The 20,232-nt window shown below is 36.8% G+C and overlaps 1 protein-coding gene across 11 annotated transcripts; it reads right to left on the reverse strand.

Annotated features, from left to right (window-relative positions):
- Positions 1–2: 2 nt before the first annotated feature.
- On the reverse strand, positions 3–19,716 carry Syp (synaptotagmin binding cytoplasmic RNA interacting protein). Of its 11 annotated transcripts, none has more exons than XM_076910713.1 (13): positions 19,283–19,712; positions 16,887–17,272; positions 16,094–16,201; positions 15,810–15,986; positions 12,431–12,566; positions 8,971–9,176; positions 8,732–8,881; positions 8,517–8,662; positions 8,294–8,409; positions 6,710–6,724; positions 5,950–6,098; positions 1,374–1,539; positions 3–416 (listed from the first exon to the last, which is right to left on the reverse strand). In XM_076910713.1, the coding sequence occupies exons 2-13, from the start codon at positions 17,268–17,270 to the stop codon at positions 166–168; spliced, it is 2,004 nt and encodes a 667-aa protein (XP_076766828.1). In that variant the 5' UTR covers positions 17,271–17,272; positions 19,283–19,712; the 3' UTR covers positions 3–165. The 11 variants fall into 11 exon arrangements, with proteins under 11 accessions (XP_076766828.1, XP_076766832.1, XP_076766831.1 ...); XM_076910717.1 differs by lacking the exon at positions 19,283–19,712 and adding an exon at positions 18,347–18,505 and having other exon boundaries at positions 3–413; positions 1,383–1,539; XM_076910716.1 differs by lacking the exon at positions 19,283–19,712 and adding an exon at positions 18,347–18,505 and having other exon boundaries at positions 1,383–1,539.
- Positions 19,717–20,232: the final 516 nt, after the last annotated feature.

Genomic DNA, 20,232 nt, shown 5'->3' on the forward strand with positions numbered 1-20,232 from the left:
TCTCACTTTTTCCTTCTCTCTTCATACGTAACGCCAACTCGAATTTATTGTTTATTCATCATACGTTGTTTGTTTGATCGCTTGATAATTCGTTCGCCGTGCGTGCGTGCGTGCGTGCGTACTTAGGTCCGTGCGTGCGTATGTTCACTCACAGACTTGCAGAAGTTAGCTCCACGATTGATAGGAGTCTTGATACCATTCATGATCGTCACCGGAAACACCGCCAAGTGTAGCGGTCCTACCCCCAAATCCAATGTCACTGCCGCCACCACCACCACTGCCACCGTTCACACTCGCCAATCCGTACGCATTGCCCAATGGTTGTTGGGCGAGGGGTTGGTTTCCCCAGTTGCTCTGGAAGCGACGCTTAGATTCCCCCTGGTTCTGGTGACCCCCGTCAAATTTTCGTTTACCTGCTATACAAACAAATGGATGACTGTCACCAAATTTTCATCGCGACAATTTCGCGACTAATTATATCCTTCTCTCTCTCTCTCTCTCTCTCTCTCTCTCTCTCTCTCTCTCTCTCTCTCTCTCTCTCTCTCTCTCTATCGTATCTCGTTATTGTTATCGCTGTCTGTTCGCGAGTAAACACAAACAGCAATCATTACCGAATCGGTCGGTCCTTAGTTCGAATCGTGTCGTTCGTATGAAACGGTAAACCATACGCGTCTAACGCGCGTTATTGGAAATGTACAACAAAGTAGTACAGACGATACAACGATTCGATTACACAACCGAACGATATTCTGTACAATGCTGTTGTTTGCTCGATCGGAATGACAACATTGAGCAAATGAAGAACGCAACTAAATGAAAGAAGGAGGAAAAGAAAAAAAAAGATACGCAGCGATAGTAAGAATATAAGTCTCAAGACAATTGGAACGGTTGGTTGGAATTGAGTGAAGAGGAATAAATTGGAACGTATGCATACCGTGACGAAAGAAAAACTGTTGATAACTTTGGGACGATCGTTTCGCGCACTCTATGGAAAAAGGGAGAAAATCCGACACGTAGGTGGGGGTATATACTAGATAGACATTGAAGAAAACGAAACACCATTCCAGTGGAACATTCGGGTCGGACGAGTACCACCATTTAACCAGAATTTACCAACTAGAGTAGGTAAAATAAATTTGATCACGAGGCGACGCACTAACGGAATTTCCAGTCCGGAGTTGTGGTCAACGTAATGAAAAGTTTGGGGCATACAAAGTGTAAGGAAAGGAGAAATGTAATGCATAGAATGACAACTGAGACAAATATCAGCTCCTCTACAGAGATAAAGGAGAGAAATAGAAAAAGAAAGGTAAGAAAGAAGAGCGTGCAAGAATAATATAAAAAGATGATTGATTTATTGTGGAGATACAGACCATCCTCACCTGGTAAACTTCCCTTGGCGCGGACCCCCCCACGAGCGGACGGACGCTGGACCCCACGAGCCCCTGAAGTTGCGGGGTTGCGTCCCCCCCTGACTGGCCCACGGACTTGGGGGCCACCGACTCGGCCACGCGGCACTACTCCACGGCCACGTCCAGCCTGACCAAATAACACACACCCAATTGTTACCCTATGCGTGACATTTATTGCACTCGTATTCTATTTTATTTTTATTCGTACACTTTCCAGAATCGCGTATCCTCCGCCTATTATATTTTAATCAAACTTTTTTTTCTGACTCAACCCTTACATTTTAATACCCTATATATTCTTCGTCTATCCACATTGTCCTACTAACGTCTAACCTGCCAAATGAACGGCGGTCGATCCGCGTTTCATCCGACAGGCATATCGCTAAACGACACCTTTCTTTAAATCATTTACGTCTAATCGTTTGAAAATTTCACAAGAAAACTGATAATCCTGTTTTATGTACATTTTATACCCACTATATACATATGTATATCTGTACACGTGAATTATTATATACAAAAACACGTACACGTCTAAGTTAAAACGTAGACGTCGATATCGGTATAAAACCGTATGTGTTGCACGCACCAACCAAGTAACTTGTATGCATCTATACAACTTGGTTTTGCTGTGATTCTTTCCATAATAAACGCGAACGATTCAAGGTAATCTATTTTATATGCGTGTGTATACATACGTATACATACATACATACATACATACATATATATATATATATATATATATATATATATATATATACACATACGTATACACACATACGTATATACATGCAAATGCGATGACACGCGTGTGCGCGCCACGTGTCGTGTCGCGCGCGCGCGCGCGCGCGCGCGCGTGTGTGTGTGTGTGTGTGTGTGTGTGTGTATAGTCGCGCGGTTAATGATAACGGTTTGTAAGGATACGGCATGTGTTGTATGGAAAACGGAAACAAGAGAGGGGAGGATTGCGAGGGTCTAGGAAGAAAGTTAAATAGGATACGAGTTAGTTACTTATGTACGTGTATAGATAGTGGTGAAATATACATGTGGCATAAAGATGAATGCAACGAAGGAAGGAATCACCTAAAACCAAATCTTACTAACCACATTTTTTACAGACAGCAGTAGTGTTAGCAGAATTTTCCAATGTAGTAAAGCGAAAAGCTTATTGTATGGGATGGCGAAGGAACTTTAAGCGACACAATCTACTGCACTGTCAGCTAGAACAAAATTCAACAGGTCAAGTATTAAATCGTACAAATATGCGACGTAACAGCAGGATATTTTTAAAAGCATAAGCGGTATATTATACAGTGAAGCAAGCGACAAACAGCAACATTTCATTATCAACGAAATACTGATACGAAAAACTGGTTGAGATTACTCTCCTTTCACTTATATTTCCTCACTCTGTTTTTTTAAATAAATTCCTTATTTCTCTGTTCGCCATCTATTGCCTCTATCTATGCCCTATCTACGCCCAATACCGAAACGTAATTCATCACTCAGGTATTGCCTGTACACACGTATACTCACTCGCGGGCACCTACCATTTTTCATTACCTTTCACACGAGTTTTCTCCTTTCATCGTTACACCCACTTTCAATTATATCAATCACCGTCTTCTTTTCCACCTACAATTATTATCACCGATCACATCACATTCACTTTCATGCAGTACACGTTAACGTGTATGCGCACAACAATAACGACGAACAAATGTATCGAATGTATATATTACTACACGGAAACGTATATTCTACACGATTTTAACAATATGTGCGCCAGCCCGATTCCACCTTTCGTTGAAAATCGATTCAAAATTTATCGAGAAGAAAAAGCAAGTTCCAATCACTGAATTATATTTGTCAACTTTGTGAAGTGGCAGGACTTCAGCGGAGTATGATCAAGAGACTATTGTACAGTTGTCAGCCAACTTTTGATTAAACTAACAGCAAACCAAATACAGTGACGACTCCAACTGACTAAACGTGACAAATGTGTACAGAAAAAGATATGTATGAACGTCGAGAAAACTGAAAATTGATCATCGGTGGATCGATCAGGCAGTCCATCAACCATTCGGCCTACGAGTGAGCGAATGAACGAATAAATCGATCAGTCAGTTACAACTAATTGACCGATCAAATGGCTAATAATCTTTAATTAATCGGTGAATCTGTCTTCATATATGTACACGTCTACCTGCCCATATATCTATCCATCTATCTCTGTATACGTATGCTATCTATCTATCTATCTATCTATCTATCTATCTATCTATCTATCTATCTATCTATCTATCTATCTATCAGTCAGTGAATTAATTAACAAGTCGGTCAAATTAATATATATCAACGATATTATAGTTGTAACGACGTTCATAGGTTGCCCAATGCTCTCTTATACGGATAACCCTGCAACTTGACATACAAATACATACATACATATATCTAGGTGCATCATATCCGAGCCACGAGACTCATACGTCGCTCTCATTGCAACGAGAAATTACAAATACGTATACACGTTGCGGATGTAACGATTGCTATTTACGTGTGCATCATCTATGTGTGCGAGAGCATTTTGTTATACATATACTTGTATGTACATGTATCTGCATAATACATGTACATATATATTTGATGGAAAGAATGTAGAGAGATGAAGTATTTAGCAGACAATTTGTTACGCATTCAAGGAACGGTTAAACAACAATATTCAATAAAGTTGTTATTCGGATTTTCCACCAATTATTTTGCACGATTATAAATACCTGATTGGTAAATATAAAAAAAATGTTTTCTTTATACGATATTAGTTGAAAGGGTCGCATGAAAATAATTTATTATATAATTTGCTTGGTGCAATTATGTAGTAGTCTAGCTACGTTACTTCCATCTCATACATACTCGTATGTATACACATATACGTATATCACATACTATAAAACACAGGATAACAGTTCTCCTATAATGCCTTTATCTACAACTGGAATATCTTCAAATATTACCGGCAATGTGATGGGTAAGTGTCGAGGAAACCTATGATGATACTGTACATTTATCATTTTGTCTCGTTCTCACAGAGAAAAATATGAAAATACGAGATATCGTACATATCGGAATCTTTTCTTATGCATATCTTTATCTTCCTTTTGCCATTTATACTCATTTTCTTTCGGCGTTTTTTTTTCTTTTTTTCCGTTCCTCTCTTACTTTCCTATATTTTCTGATAGCTTTTCCCGGCTATATTTTTATTGTAAAATTTGGAATGGGTCTACCATGGCTCAGATATGATTAGCAAGCAATTTGAAAGTGGCAGTGTGTTCGGTTTTATAGGATAACGTTAGTAGAAGCAATTGAATTAGTAGATACAAAATACGCAACAGGTTCCATTTCCCGTCTACACCTACACGCGCCCCCCCCCCCCCTCCCGCCCCCCTTCATTACTCGATTGCTCGCTCTCATCCATTCTTCTAGCGCTTGAACCTACTTTAAACACGTTTTTTTTGCAATTGAGTAATTTATATCGTACAGAATCATTCAGAAAAAAAAATTCCAAACACATCGCAATCACACTTTGCTCGGTTCCTACGATGCTTTCGCAATGCTAAGTAAATGCAATGCAGCGTACATCTACTGATAGTATCGTGTATGTGTAAACTTATATTGTAAAGTAATAAACGAAAAAAATGAATAATGTAATATGAATATCATATATATGTATATTGAAATGCGTGCGTGTCTGTGTCTCTCTCTCTCTCTCTCTCTCTCTCTCTCTCTCTCTCTCTCTCTCTCTGTGTGTGCGTGTGTGTGTCTGTGTGCGTGTGTGTGTCTGTGTGCGTGTGTGCGCGCGCGCGTGTGTGAGTGAGCGAGCGAGCGAGCGAGTGAGTGAGTGAGTGAGTGAGTGAGTGAGTGAGTGAGTGAGTGAGTGAGTGAGTGAGTGAGTGAGTGAGTGAGTGAGTGAGTGAGAGAGAGAGAGAGAGAGAGAGAGAGAGAGAGAGAGAGAGAGAGAGAGAGAGAGACAGCGTACTCTATCTTCCATTCAGAGATATTTAATTCGTATTTGTATACGCGACACATGTAAACATACACTCGCACATTCATGACGAATAGTTATACATGTGACATGATTATAAAAACATGAATAAATATGAATGCGCACTTGAGCAAGCGCTTTGAAATTATGTACACGTGTTCCTATGCCTATATGTATACTTACTTAAATCGGTAAGTATGAAGTAAATGCACACGTCTTGCAAGTTAAACGGTATATAATGGGCAGGTTGTTTGGAGAGTGTAAAGTGGATTATATGATGTACTTGGGATACATCTGCGAACACTGTGCCACAGTCAAACTACTGCTGATGTGTGTGCATATGTATATAGATATATAGATACATGTATAGATACATATATATATATATACACATATACAGACACACACACATACGTACATAAATATTAAAGAAGGTAATAATGATTCAGTAAAACGGAAACGACTTTAGAACCATTAAAAAAGGCGACCCACCGGTTGAGGCTGCCTGCCTCTCCCTCTGGCAGGTGGCGGAGGCGGCGCGTAATCGAAATAGTAATCTTCGTATCGATAATAGTCATCGTAATATGGATCACTGTAGCCACCTCGATAATCCCCATAACCGTAATAGTCGTAATCATAATCTATAAAAACACACATTACAAATAGACCCAAATTTAGCCACGATATATCCAATTAACAACTTATTCAAAACTAATACTTGTATTTCGCATAAGAAAAAGCATGCCGGGAAAAGATGGTTTTAAAACTTCAATGATAGGAAACAAAAAAAGAAAAAGAAAAAATATACATACATCGGTAATTACATTGTGATATATATACGCGATTGTTCTAAAACTGTTGAAAAACGATTTAATTAGGATATCATCTCACGGGCACATACATATATCACTTAAACTCTATGTAATTGCGATACTGTAAAGAAACAACTGAATAATTACCCTACCACCATCACGTATCCTTGTAAAAACTTCACGCTCTATTCATCGGATCATTGAAAATTACCATTTAAAGTAATATCATTTATTTGATACTCCTTCCACTTTTGCCTACTTTCCTTTACTCGAATTTCCAATTTTCGATTTCCGATGATCCGATATCGATATCTTTTCAACGTTGGTTACACAATTCCAAAGGGGAGGGGCGGGGGTGGGCGGTGGGGGGTGGGGGATACAAACTCTACCAAATTATATACTCTACTACCTTTCACTCGTAATTCAATATCGCATCTTACCTATTTCCATGAGAGCTGAAACCAAATTTTTTCAATTTGTGATGCATACAAAATCAACGAAATATACACACACTTTGAATGAAATAGAAGAAATAATATTTAAAAAAATAGAGAGAAAATAACAAATTGATTTCCTTTCCAATAATTGTGTGACTATACACTGCCACGAAATAAATGTCACTCGTGTATCGTTATCATGTAAACACAAAACAAACGGTATACATGCAATTTATATTATCTTTCCTTGGGAAATATTTCATGTACGTAGATGAAGATGGGTATTACAGGAAGTGGTAGTGGTAAGGCAACAAGGTGCGCTTACTATGGTACAAAACCACACCTAATATACATATGCATAATCGTACATATGTATCGACAGTACGCGATATTGTAAATCCGGAATATTCTAAATCCGTTGGGTCTTATAGAAAATATCTTACAAATTCGACTATATTGTACATTACAGTCCAATACTGTTTATATTTATTTTCGAAAGAAAACCGGGAAAATTAAAGGTAAGCCTGTGTGCGTGTGCGTGTGTGTGCGTGTGTGTGTGTGTGTGTGTGTGTGTGTGTGTGTGTGTGTGTGTGTGTGTGTGTGTGTGAGAGATCGGGACCGGTACGGGAATTTAGAACCTCGTAATAATTAAATACGTAATCATAGTAGGCTCAGACCAAATAAAACTTGCCAAAAATATTATAGGTTTTAACAAATAAAAGAGAGAGTATTCCATAATCCGAACACTTTCTCACTACAATCTTCTAATCTAATATAATACAAATCCTCTGAAACGGTCTGTTCCTCGGTTCAAAAATAACTACTAGTTAATTCCGTCAATGAAGAATTATTTGTAATTCTACGTCAATTCAATATCATGCGCGCATAGAAACCAAGGTATGTAGTGAGAGAGTGAAAAATCCCCAAAAGCATGCGGAATATTTATGTTACCATAATATTACCCTAAAATGTAAATCGATCTAAACGATCTATTAATGATAATATTTCTGTTTATTTAAATCTGAAAAATAAAACATTAGTATTGTAAATCTACGGTGAAGCTCGTTTAATGAATCATCCTTTAATCAGCGATAGATTCGTTTCATCTTCATATTCTTTCATATAATATTATTATATATTTACGCCAATTTCAATTTTAAACTATCATTTTACGCTATATATTACAGCGACACGTGAGAGAAATGAAATGAAGTGAAGTGAAATGAAATGAAATGAAATGCACGATTTATTTTATATTTTATTCAAACTAATAATTCGTAACTAATTTTATAAAATGACTAATGATTAATGCTTTCATAGAATCAAGTTATGGTCTAAGCCTAAAAATGAATTGGTTAACTGTTATTAACCGGAGGCGAAAACAACGTTATTTAAACATGATCAAAATGTACACATAGTGTATGTATAATATATCTTATCTTGACACAAGACACGTTGCATATTATATAGGGGTGACGAGATCTAATCAAATTATTACACGTATCACGTGTATGTACATGTTTTAGTCCTTAATAGGCTCCGATATTTTGGCGAGCGCGATGTCGATAAAGAGAAATCGGTACTTACCATAATCGCCACGTCCCATTTGTCCTCGCATACCTGCACCAGTACCACGAGGACCTTGACCAGGTCCACGAACTGGCATCGGTCCTCCCATCATACTGGGATGCGACGGAGAACCTCTGAAATAGAAACTTTCGCTATAACTGGAAAAACTAAAATCACAGTTTAAATTAATTCCAGCATCGAGAACGTGTTACGACATAAACGAGTTACTATTGGAACTCACCCGCTTCGACCCTGGAACATTTGCATCATTCTTCGCTCTCTAGCACGAAGTATCTCTTCCTTTTTCTTCTTATCAGATGGTGGTTTCGCAAGGGATACTTCGATGTGAGATCCTCCAATTTCCTTTCCGTTCAATTCGTTCATTGCCTTAAACAGAAAGGAAACGATAGAACGGTTTACAATAGACATCGGGTACGCATCACGCATCTTGCTTACCTTGACGGCATTATCTCGTTCCTCGAAATGTACGAAAGCGTAATCTTTGATCTTTTTTACTCTCTCAACATTACCATATTGTTCGAAACTCTCTTTCAGTTTCTCTTCGGAACAATCTTGCGTCAAGTTTTTTACATACAACACACGCACCTAAAATACAAGATTTGAGAAGGATGGACAAACTTGTAACACGCAATAACCTTTGAATTATTTTCATTAGAACGTGTACAAATACTTACTTTAGACATGGTTTGCTCGTCAGGCTCTTCCTGGGGATCCGCCCAATCAACTATAATATCACAGCCCCATACCTTGAGGCGACCGGTACTTAATCTTCGTTTCGCTAACGAAGCGGCTTTATGAGATTCGTATTCTAAGAAGCAAAAGCCTCTATTTTTCTTCTTATCATCCGGGGAACTGTAGATAATCACCTCAGTCAGGCCAGCTACATGACGACACAAATTAGATTAATAAACATAATCGTAACGTTAAACAAAATGCAGATATACGTAAAAGTCTATGATTTAAGAAAGAAATATAGAGAGAAAGAGTGGGAAAAAACTTTACAGGTAGATAGATAGATAGATAGATAGATAGATAGATAGATAGATAGATAGATAGATATAGATAGATAGATAGATAGATAGATAGATAGACAGATAGGTAGATAGACAGTTGGTTAAGTAAATAAATAAATAAATAAATAAATAAATAAATAAATGAATAAATGAATAAATAAATTAATTAATTAATCAATTAATAGATGTATAGATAGATAAATAGATTGATAATAGAGAGAAAGAAAGAGAGGTGGTGAATAAATCAAATGGAATAGAAAAAATGAGTTATGTAAGTAAACTTTTTATCGGAAATATCTTTTTTTCTATTTTTTCCTTTTTCACCTTGCTCTAATGATGTACCGTTAAGGTGTCTGTAAAACGCTCTTGACTGTATTATCGATCCTAAAGATGTTTGAAACAGAGAAAGAGAGAGAAAGAGCGAGCGAATGAGAGAAAGAGGCGGGGGGGGGGGGGGGGGGGGGGCGAGACGGGAGAATAGATCAAGTAGATGAGAGAGAGAGAGAGAGAGAGAGAGAGAGAGAGAGAGAGAGAGAGAGAGAGAGAGAGAGAGAGAGAGCCGGTATACTAGATGAAGTAAATGAAAGAGAAAAATAGAGAGAAATGGCCGAGGAAATAGATGAAATAAATGAAAAAGAGAGGAGACAAGTAAAAATGAATCGGTAAGTTTATCGCCTTACTCGATAACTGGATGATTCGTATGAGGATGATGTTACAGTATATATATTTACAATGCTGTATTACTACTAAATCTTGAATCACGTTGTTCGAAATTAATTACTTTGTTATGCGATTCAAAAGCGAATCGAAGACGAAAAGCTTTCGTCCGAAAAACGTTTGGACATTTTTTAATGACTCTATACAGAATTAACATGTACGAGGTATATTTAGAAATTTTCCAAATAAAGAAGACTACAGGGAAGAAGAGAAAGCAAAACGAGAAAAGAAGTAAATGAAACTGTGAAGCCTGTGACTTTACCACATCACCGAACTACCATCAACCTACACGCTCGATTCGATCAACTTCAAATTATGTATAGTTATGTATAAAATAAAAACAGAAACAAGAACAAAGACAAAATAAAGCGATTTAAGTCTCAAACCTTTACGGGCTACATTCTTTATATTCTGAACTTTCTCTCTATCGGTATAAAATATTGTATGTTAATGGCATGGTGGTAGTATCATCCATGATGAATACATTATAAACACGCATCGTATTCAGAATTCTTTTCCCAATAGTAATATATAGTAATGCGAAACAGCAAACTGGATTCTCGGATCCTTAATATATTTTGAAAATATAGCGTGCTCGTATAGTACACGATGTAGAATTACAAGACCCTTTACCGAATGCATACAAACGTACAAGTAGAAGGTGAAACATACTATTATATGTTATAGTTACAATAACAATTGTGCGTGTACCCCTTTCCAACAACACAAACCCTTGCATACTACACTTGTACAAAACGCAAACTACCTTCTAATAAAAGTAGTAATTTCGTAACTTACATGGATCACGCTTCATTGCAACGTATACTTGTAATCGTAATATATTGTAGAAGTTGATACGCGTACGCTATTTACAGTAATACGTATCCCTCGATACGTATCAAAATTGAATTTAAACCGCTGTTAAATATAACTAACCATCAGACTTACTACTACCGGCCAATAGTTAACGGAAATTTGATCGTTGCGGTTAATCGAAATATTCGGAGAGATCTCTTTCATAATACTTTTTTTTTTCTGTACACCTCCTGCCGTTTACCAATCAAATAATATTATAATTGCACCATTAATCTAAGGGAGAAAAAAAAAAAAAAAAAAAAAAAAAAAACACAACAGTACAATCGTTTAGATAATTTTGCAAATGTTACATATACGTACTACTGTAATAGTAATAGGCAACGTAGTTTTCTCATTTAGTATCATCAAGATCGAGCTAAAACAATCGACAGTTTGCATTACTTTTCTATAACGAAAGATTAACCGACGAATGGCTACCATATTTTGCCTTTCTCTTCAAAGGCTAGTTCTCCGCTCCTTCCTCTCAGTTTAACAAACGACTTACACACGCGTGCACACGCGCACAAAGAATATACATGTAACTCATTTTTTGTACGCGCGTGCACGCGTATGTAAAAAGCGCGTTTGTAATTTCACTATACCGACAACACGATAGATAACACGGCATCTGATGGAGAAGTACCCCTCTTCGGTGATTTATAATACGATACACAGAAGAAGGAATTAAAACCATATGCCTCGTGTTGCGAATTCGATATTAATATCATTCCATCACTTTTTGTCCATTATCTCCTCTCTGTGTCCAGACTTAAATGTTACATGCAAGAATGCTATTGCAAGCCTATAATAAATAACAAGTATCATACGCATTCATTCAATCACGCCATTTAACGTGTCTTCCCATTGATACTGAATGACCATTTATACGTCGGAAAGACGTAAACGTAAAAAAAAATATACATGTCGTTTCTTATCTACCTTATGCTTTTTTTCATCATTTTCCCATTTTCATCATCAAACTGACACGTCCTAATCATCGCAGTGCGTATGTTTACATGTCCCAAAATCAATCGACGTAAATAAAAGATGCGTGTTCGCGCACAAGAATATGTAAAGCTTAACAAATGCAACAAAAATTCAAACAACCAAGTTGATACTTCTGCGTAGAAACGACAATCAAGAGCGTTTATCATCCAGATAGACATTACTCAGCTAAACAGAACAATTGAATTTCATGATTCTGGGACATAATTGAATAGAATTTATTTATTGAAACGAGAGTAGGCAACAAAAAGCAGTAAAATTATAAAAAGTGAAGGGCTCTTGTTGAAAATAAAAAATAACGTGTGCGAAATGTTTAACAGGTGAAAAATGATATTCCGCGTAATACGTATACCAATTCGAAAAGAAATTTGCCTAAAATATAATGATGCAAGAGGGCTGACGTAAACCCACCTGGCACCTCTCTGACAAAAATCAGATAAACAGCCGATCGTTAAAAAGATATCAATTCTGCCCCGCCATTCTGTTTCCCATAGAATTTCCTTTGGTTACTGCTTGTTTGATTTAAGGACAATTATCAACTTACGTGCGTGCTTTGTAAATTCTTCGAACAAGTCATCTCGGTCTCGATTCTTTGGAATATTTCCCACAAACAAGCGATGATTGTTATAAGATACGGTAACACCAATCTTTTTCCCTTTCCGAATCTCATAATCATTCAGCTGTAAGAATAATGTGGAAGGAAAGTGCCAATTAGGCTTGCCTTTTATAATTTCACCTGCTTATTGGCTGTCTGAACGTGGGATATCGTGAAGCGACCTTCAGGGAAGTTTTATATATTGATTTTACAAAAGAATAGGGCAAGCAAATCGGTAGAGGACCGTGGATTTTGTGAAGTTGGAGTCAATAATTGTACATACTCGACGAATCGATAGGTTGGTACAGGTAGATCGGTTGGATCAGGTGCATTAAGTCGATTCGCTCCATGCGAAAACACAACACGCATGACAATGGCGGCCTTGTACGGTTGTATTAAGGCGGAACGAATCAAACCAACTTAATCTCAAGTAGATAAGTAAATACATAGGTAGGAAGGTGGATAGATAAGTAAATAGGTTGATAGATTAAGGGTTAGGTACAGAGACAGGTAGGCTAAGTATTAAGTACTTGGGTTGGTAGAAGGACAAGTAGAGGTGGGCGCGCAGTGATGCAAGTAAGTAAGTAGGTTGGTTGGTTGGTTGGTTGGTTGGTTGGTTGGTTGGTGGGTGGGAGTGCCTGTCCGTTTGTTAGCGAGCCAAACGCCCCAGCGGTCCACGCAGATCTCCCATACCCCCATGCTCGAGGCCCAGTCATGAATCGCGTTCGCATGATGCAAAAACTGCTAACAACCACGCAGAACACCGCGCGTTACTTTTTCTCTACTAACACGCTCTATGATCTTAGTAATTGCTTCCACATTTTCTCTCTGCTAACTACCATACATTCTTTTCTGTACAGTCGATGGCGAAAAAGAAGAAAGAAGAAGAAGAGAAGGAAGAAGAGAAACAAAAATGAAGAAACACATGTAAAAGGAAAAAAAGAAAACAAAGATACAATTTTAAATTGGCAAAAACAACAAAGTTCAAATGCAAAGAACAGGATAGTTTATGTAAATATGTGCGTGTGCGTGTGTGAATGAGTGTGTACCCGCGCGCGTAATAGTGTAACAATGTACGCGTACGCGCGATATTCAACAGCAATATAGGGAAATACGGTGGATGATCGTAGGTAGTGGTAGCAATGATCCTATTACTTGATGAACGTAAAATGATATGCGATACAATCCTACAACGACGTCATAGTGACAATAATGATCGTTATATTTGTAACGAAGGTAACGGCTATGGCAATGGTAACGGTGAACATTAAAGGGACAGGAATCGTTACAGGAGAAAAGACGAGTTGAAGGAAAGAGAAAGGCAAGAAAATAGAACAATTTAAATGTACGACAAAAACGAGAGAGAGAGAGAGAGAGAGAGAGAGAGAGAGAGAGAGAGAGAGAGAGAGAGAGAGAGAAGAAAAAGAAGAAGAACAGGAAGCATTTAAAACTCATAACTCAACCTAAATATGCGAGGAAAAGAAGAGTTGGACCAGAGAGGTGTTACTGTTCACTAATAAACCGAGAGGCAAGGAGACTGACCAGAACTGAAGGTATCATAGGTAATTGCAGATCGCACGGTTGCACGCACGATCACATATTTTTCTTGGATGCTCCATAATTCCATACCATCTACAACCACTACTTAAAAGCTACCACTCTTAAGTTACAATACAGGTAGACAGGTAGGTATAGGTAGATAGGTAGGTACACACGCCTCGAATTCACTTTACCTGTTAATTTACCAAATTCCTCCAAGATCTCCTCTTTGCCTTTTGACTTTGGTATGTTCCCCACGAAAAGTCGTAGATTAGGAACGCTAATGTTTACTTTCAGATTCTTGCCGGGTTTTATTTCGTGATTATCGAGCTGTGGGATGAAGAAAACAAACACATGCCTAATATTGTTCCAATCAAGTACACTTCATATTTTATCTGCATTATAATTGCGATAAACAAAAAAATTTAGGAAAAGTTTTTCAATATATGCATTCTAATGAAATAATGAACACGGCCTGGTTCCATAATAGCGAGAAAGTGGCATGCGCTTTGTCGCTCGAGTCTTCACAATATAGGAAACCGGCGTTCACGTACATATGTGCTCCTGTAAACAAATTTTAAACCTACCAATTTTTTAAATTTTGTTACAAAAATTGTCACTGTCCAATGAAAATCAACCAATTAAATAAATAAACCCCTAACCAATCAGACCACACGAAATATTCGATTTTTCTTTTTTTTTTCTTTTTTTCTCTTTTTCTCTTTTGCATCATCAATGATTAAGAAGATTCTCCACTCCCAATTTTGCCCACTGAGCAAAGAGGAGAGCTGGAAAAAGAAACTAATCTATAGGACAATCATTATTTGTGTATGCATGTACGAGTAAATACGTATGTGTGTAGATACTCACGTACGTGCGCGGACCCATGGGGGGAGGGGGGGGGGGGGGGGCCGCGCGCGCGCGCGCGGGGAGTATGGGTATCTCTGTTTGCATGCGTGCGTGCGTGTACGTGTGTGTGCGTGTGTGTGCGCGCGCGTGTGTATGCGTGTGTGGGCGGGCGCGCATGTACGGCGCGTGTATTATGCATGTGTGCACTTATCCTTTCTAACCCTGCCTTATTCCTGTTAAATATTTGGGACGTGTTGGGTATAATTATGTAATTAAATACGAATTAATGACCAGGGACATACACATGTATATGTACGAAACAAATATGTGGATTGTTCCCAACTAACGACTTCAAATCTCATATTTGATTACTCTTTACCATTAGTGAATTAATGCTAAAACAGTTGCGTTAAATAACTATCACTTGGAAAAAAAAAAAAAAAAAACAACAGTGACAATAAAAAAAAAATTAAATAAATAAAGGGATAGAAAGAAAGAGAGAACACATGTCACAACATATAGAACAAGCCACATGGGATTACAAAAAATGTCTTCGAAATGTTTAATGCAAAAAGAAGAAAGGACAAAGTGGACATTTAACTGAATAAAACAATACGCGCGATTGAAGTAAAGAATACAAGTGTTTAAAAATCACGAGTCATTTCATCACAAGTTCCCTCTGTCACAATCAATTTGGTGTAACTACAGTAAATTGAAATACTTAATAAAATAATTGTGGCAGGAATATAGAAATGGAACATATATAATAATATATTTAAACATTTCGAAAGTTCACTTATTTTGGTAGCAATAACAATTTTGTAACATTTCTAAATAAAAATGAAGGGAACCGATATCGTAAACTAGGATAACAAAATTTATACGCTTCACAAACATGTACCTACTACTGTAATAAAGAAAACTAAGAATGTCTACATACCTCTCTCACGGCTTGTTGTGCTGCTTCTCTATTAGTAAAAGTAATAAATGCATATCCTCTGTTGCAACCAGCCATTGGATCCATCATTAATCTCAGATCCCAAATTTTTCCACATTTTTCAAACAAGGGAATCAATTCATCTTCGTACATATCTTTCGGAATTTTTCCGCAGAAAACCTTTTAGGAAGAACAAAGATATACCAAATGAGAGTAAAACACGAGGCATTAAAAACAATTCATTTTACACCTAAGCAAATTTAACTAAAATAAAATAATTGCTTTACCTCGCAGCCAGTCCCTGGAGTAGGACCTTCCCAATTTGGAGGAGGTCCTCCATATTTCCTCTGTCCTGTTGTTACATCCAAAGGATAACCGGTTCGTTCGAGAATCATCTACGACATTATTGGTTTTTCTAACTTCTGTGTAACCCTCCTCCTCCTCCTCCTCTCTTAAGTAACTTTAATTAATCTATACACGCGCGCATTAGTCAACTTTTTATATCATATTCTTTTCTTCCGAGGAGCACAGAAAGAAATCAAAGTCATAGATCTGGAAAATCTTCCCTTCCGAGACTTTATTAATGCTTTATTCATATTAATATTTTACCAATTGAATATTTCTTGGACATAGAATTGTAAACATTTTAATTAGAGTATAATTTCTATTTAAATTAAAATAAATCCTATATATAAATAAAGTAAATCCTATTTTAATTTTAACTTTTAACCAAAAATGTGCTATATGACCTAATTTTTCTAACTGCCTTCTGCTATAACGTCGAATTATTTCAACTACCCGTGTAACATATATATTTCATTGGAATTGCAATTATGTCTGTAGAATATTGGAGTAATTTTAGTGTTTACAACTACCATGAAAGTATTAGGTATCGATAAGTAAATCGTGGATAGATCTAGCATTAGATATGTTTGAAATGTGTTTATACGATTCTTTCCCCATTTTTTTGGAGGAAGCAGAATATGATGTCAAAGTTTGACCACCTATTTCAGCTACAAAATTCTACACGATTCTACACGTATCAATCTGCATATCGATTCATAAAAAATAAATGTTTACCTTTATTTTATCCTCATCTGGTGCTTTTGGGGTAGTGCTAGTACCGGTACCTTGTCCAGCACGACTTTTCTGCCTATAGGTTTTCATTACACCGCAAAGGTATGCAGATTTATTCGATACATGCTCTAAATTAGATTCAAGGAACTGCGTCAGTACATTTAATGCACCATCCACAGGAAATTCCTTTAGAGCGTCTAACGCTCTTTCATCTAAGTCTACATGAGCCAATTTTCCAGTTTTATAAATTTCATCTAGTTTCCCAGCTACTTTTTCATCCAGCCCATACTGAATTAATTTTGAAAAATCTTCTGTCCTTTCTACATATTCTATTTCTTCCTTGGACTGCTTCTCTTCCATTTTTATTTCCCCATTTCCTTCTGCCATAGCTGAAACAAATTATTTTAACTTTTACTTTGGCGTGACACATATTTTGGTTCAAGGTTCAGGCAGTTCATATTCTTAACTACTTTACTGCATGCACGCACGCACGCACGCTTACACACAGCTACCCTATTTATACATTGTTCCTACTACCATCGACGATTAATACTATAATAACTCGATTATATTGTATTCCTATTGTAAACTGAAATATTTAATATCCACGATTCAACCGACTCTCCTTCGTTTCAGAAAAAGGCGATTATTGTTTAATGTATAGTTATTCCATGGCTATTAAACAAAGCACGAGAGAAAAATAAATTGACTTGAAATCGAACAACTTGATACAACTACAATAGATCCAACGTGAAGTGTATCGGGGAGAATTAAATTGGGTAAATAAAAATAAAAACAAAGAAACATAAACATAAATGTAAACATAAAAAACAGATTTTCATAAGTAAAGTCAAAGTAATGAAAAGTGCAAAGTGTAAAGTATGATTAAGAAATTATTCAATTAAAACTGGTGTTTCATCGTTGAACGTGTAATGCATAATCCGTGCAATTTCCCGCGATTACGAGAAATCGTAATAGAAAGAAAAAACTGATCGAGTAAAGAAGTATACTCGTAAAGAAGACAGGAGGATAGATATAATGGAATTTAATAAAAAATATTTTAACGAGATATCGCTAATGTGACATTCTATACCTACTAGTTAATTTGAAATATGCATCCTCTATTATCAGAGATGTAGTATATAGTTTAAACCCGGGAAATGAAATCAGAATGTTCAGTTAAAAAGTTGTAAATTAATATGTTTAGTTAGACAAGAGAAGGTAACGTTTCGAGAGGAACGTGTAATTGAAATTTTTTGCGTCTAGCTTGCCGGCCGGCAATAGATTTGCATCCATATTTCTTGAAGAATGCAATGCACTTCTCTACACTCATGATAACATCAACATCTGTCGTTCTAGTTAGCGAACTTTTACTCGTATCTGTTAACGCGTTAAGAAAAAAAGGGAAATAGACACTGACAGAATGAAATCGCGATATCGGTAGCAAGAATAATTGCATATACCTTAAAAAGTAAATGAACAGAATCCTCCTGTGAGGAAATGGCGATAGACGTCAACGTGATTGCAGACTACGGGGTTCACAAAACGACGCGCAAAGATACCCTCGAAACCAGCGACGTGAGCTAGCCATTTTCTTTTCAAGCATATTCGCCAATTCTGATTGGCTCGTGCAAAAGGCTGAGAAGAAAAAGTTGTCCATGCAGTATGCATTCGCAAAATAACGAATTTCCTACTAGAAACGTGCATGCACGGTACACGTTGCGCTGTTTTTTACGACAAATCATTTTTATCTACTATTTATACTTGCACTTTGAATAACTGCAAATCACTTTTTACCGATAAAAATTCCGTTTAGTTCTGCATATATAGAACGTTTCAAAAATATCAATAACAATTATACATACGCGTTGTAGCTATCGTACAAAATGAACATTTCACGTCATTCTATCGAACATTTTAACGGGATTAAACATTTTTTAAGTACACCTTCACTTTAACGGTTTCTATTGTTAGCATTTGGCGAGTACGTTTGTTAAATGATTCAGTGAAGTATAAGAATGAAAGAAAAAAAATGTTCTCTCTCTTCTCTTACTTGGTAGAGACAGACTGGACTAGAAAGCATAAAAAAATATCTAGAGATATTGTTGAGAAAGACTATGAAAAAACTGCGAGGATATCAAGCGAACGAAAAAACGAATGTCATAACCTCTCGAGGATGACACGAAATCGTATAAATACAGAATACGCTCGCATTCTGAAAATACAACAGAAGCTACCGTACGTTAATGTTAATAATAATAATAATAATAATAATAATAATAATAATAATAATAATAATAATAATAATAATAATAATAACAACAATAATAATAACAATAATAATAATAATAATAATAATAATAATAATAATAATAATAATAATAATAATAATAATATACCTGTATGGAATCAGAAATCTTCGTAGCGTTACTTTTCAATAAATTGTAAAACGAAGCACCACAAATACCACACAAAATAGTCACAAGCTTCTAAACGATAGAAAATTCATAGTACGGACACCATTTAATGTTACAACACAAATATAAACTTCTCTGTGTACTTGTTTGTCACTTTCACGTAACGTGCAACTGTTTCGATGTGTTACGAATTGCAAACGACACTAAATCGTATAAATAAAATGTGTAATGCAATGAATTTAGTTCTGTAGGCACTTGTAAAGTTCCGATAATATTGCAATGATGGTGACGGTAAGTGGAGTAAGCCCGGGCGCAGCGTTTTGATATCGTGTAGTGCCTACATAGCCGTAATGCATAAATTGGACTGTCTTGCTAAAAGAACGGTGCAGTGGTGCAAGCCCCACAAAACGAAACCAGTTTCCTCGCTTGCTTGCTAGTTGCGCCCCAATCCAATCCGATTCAACCGCTTACCTCTCTTCGCGGTAGATGCGAGCCCCGCCTTAGTCAGGCTCGTCCCAACTCTCTCTTGCCCCTCTACCTCACCGCTCTATTCCGCACCGCTATTTTCCCCTTTTTTTCTCACCTTTCTCGGATATATATCTTTTATTATTTTCAACGATAACGATCATCAAAATTGAACTGAATTTATTCCCCCGATAGAGTCGGTTTAGTTGCTTGGTTTAGTAGCTTGGCCACAGCTTATACACGCGGGTATACACGCGAGTGTTATCTGTCGATAAGATTAATTAATTATTAATAAGCGCGTTATTTTATTTTTCTTTCTTCTGTTTTTTCTTTTCTTTTCGTACACGAGGACACGTTAATAGAACTAGCAGATCATACGGTATGCATCATCGATCTATGTATCTCTCTGGATAATTCGGATAATTCACACAACTCTGTACATGCGTAGATAATATAACTTCTAATTC

The sequence above is a fragment of the Xylocopa sonorina genome, chromosome 2 (genome assembly GCF_050948175.1).
Source record: "Xylocopa sonorina isolate GNS202 chromosome 2, iyXylSono1_principal, whole genome shotgun sequence".
Taxonomy (NCBI): Eukaryota; Metazoa; Arthropoda; class Insecta; order Hymenoptera; family Apidae; genus Xylocopa; species Xylocopa sonorina.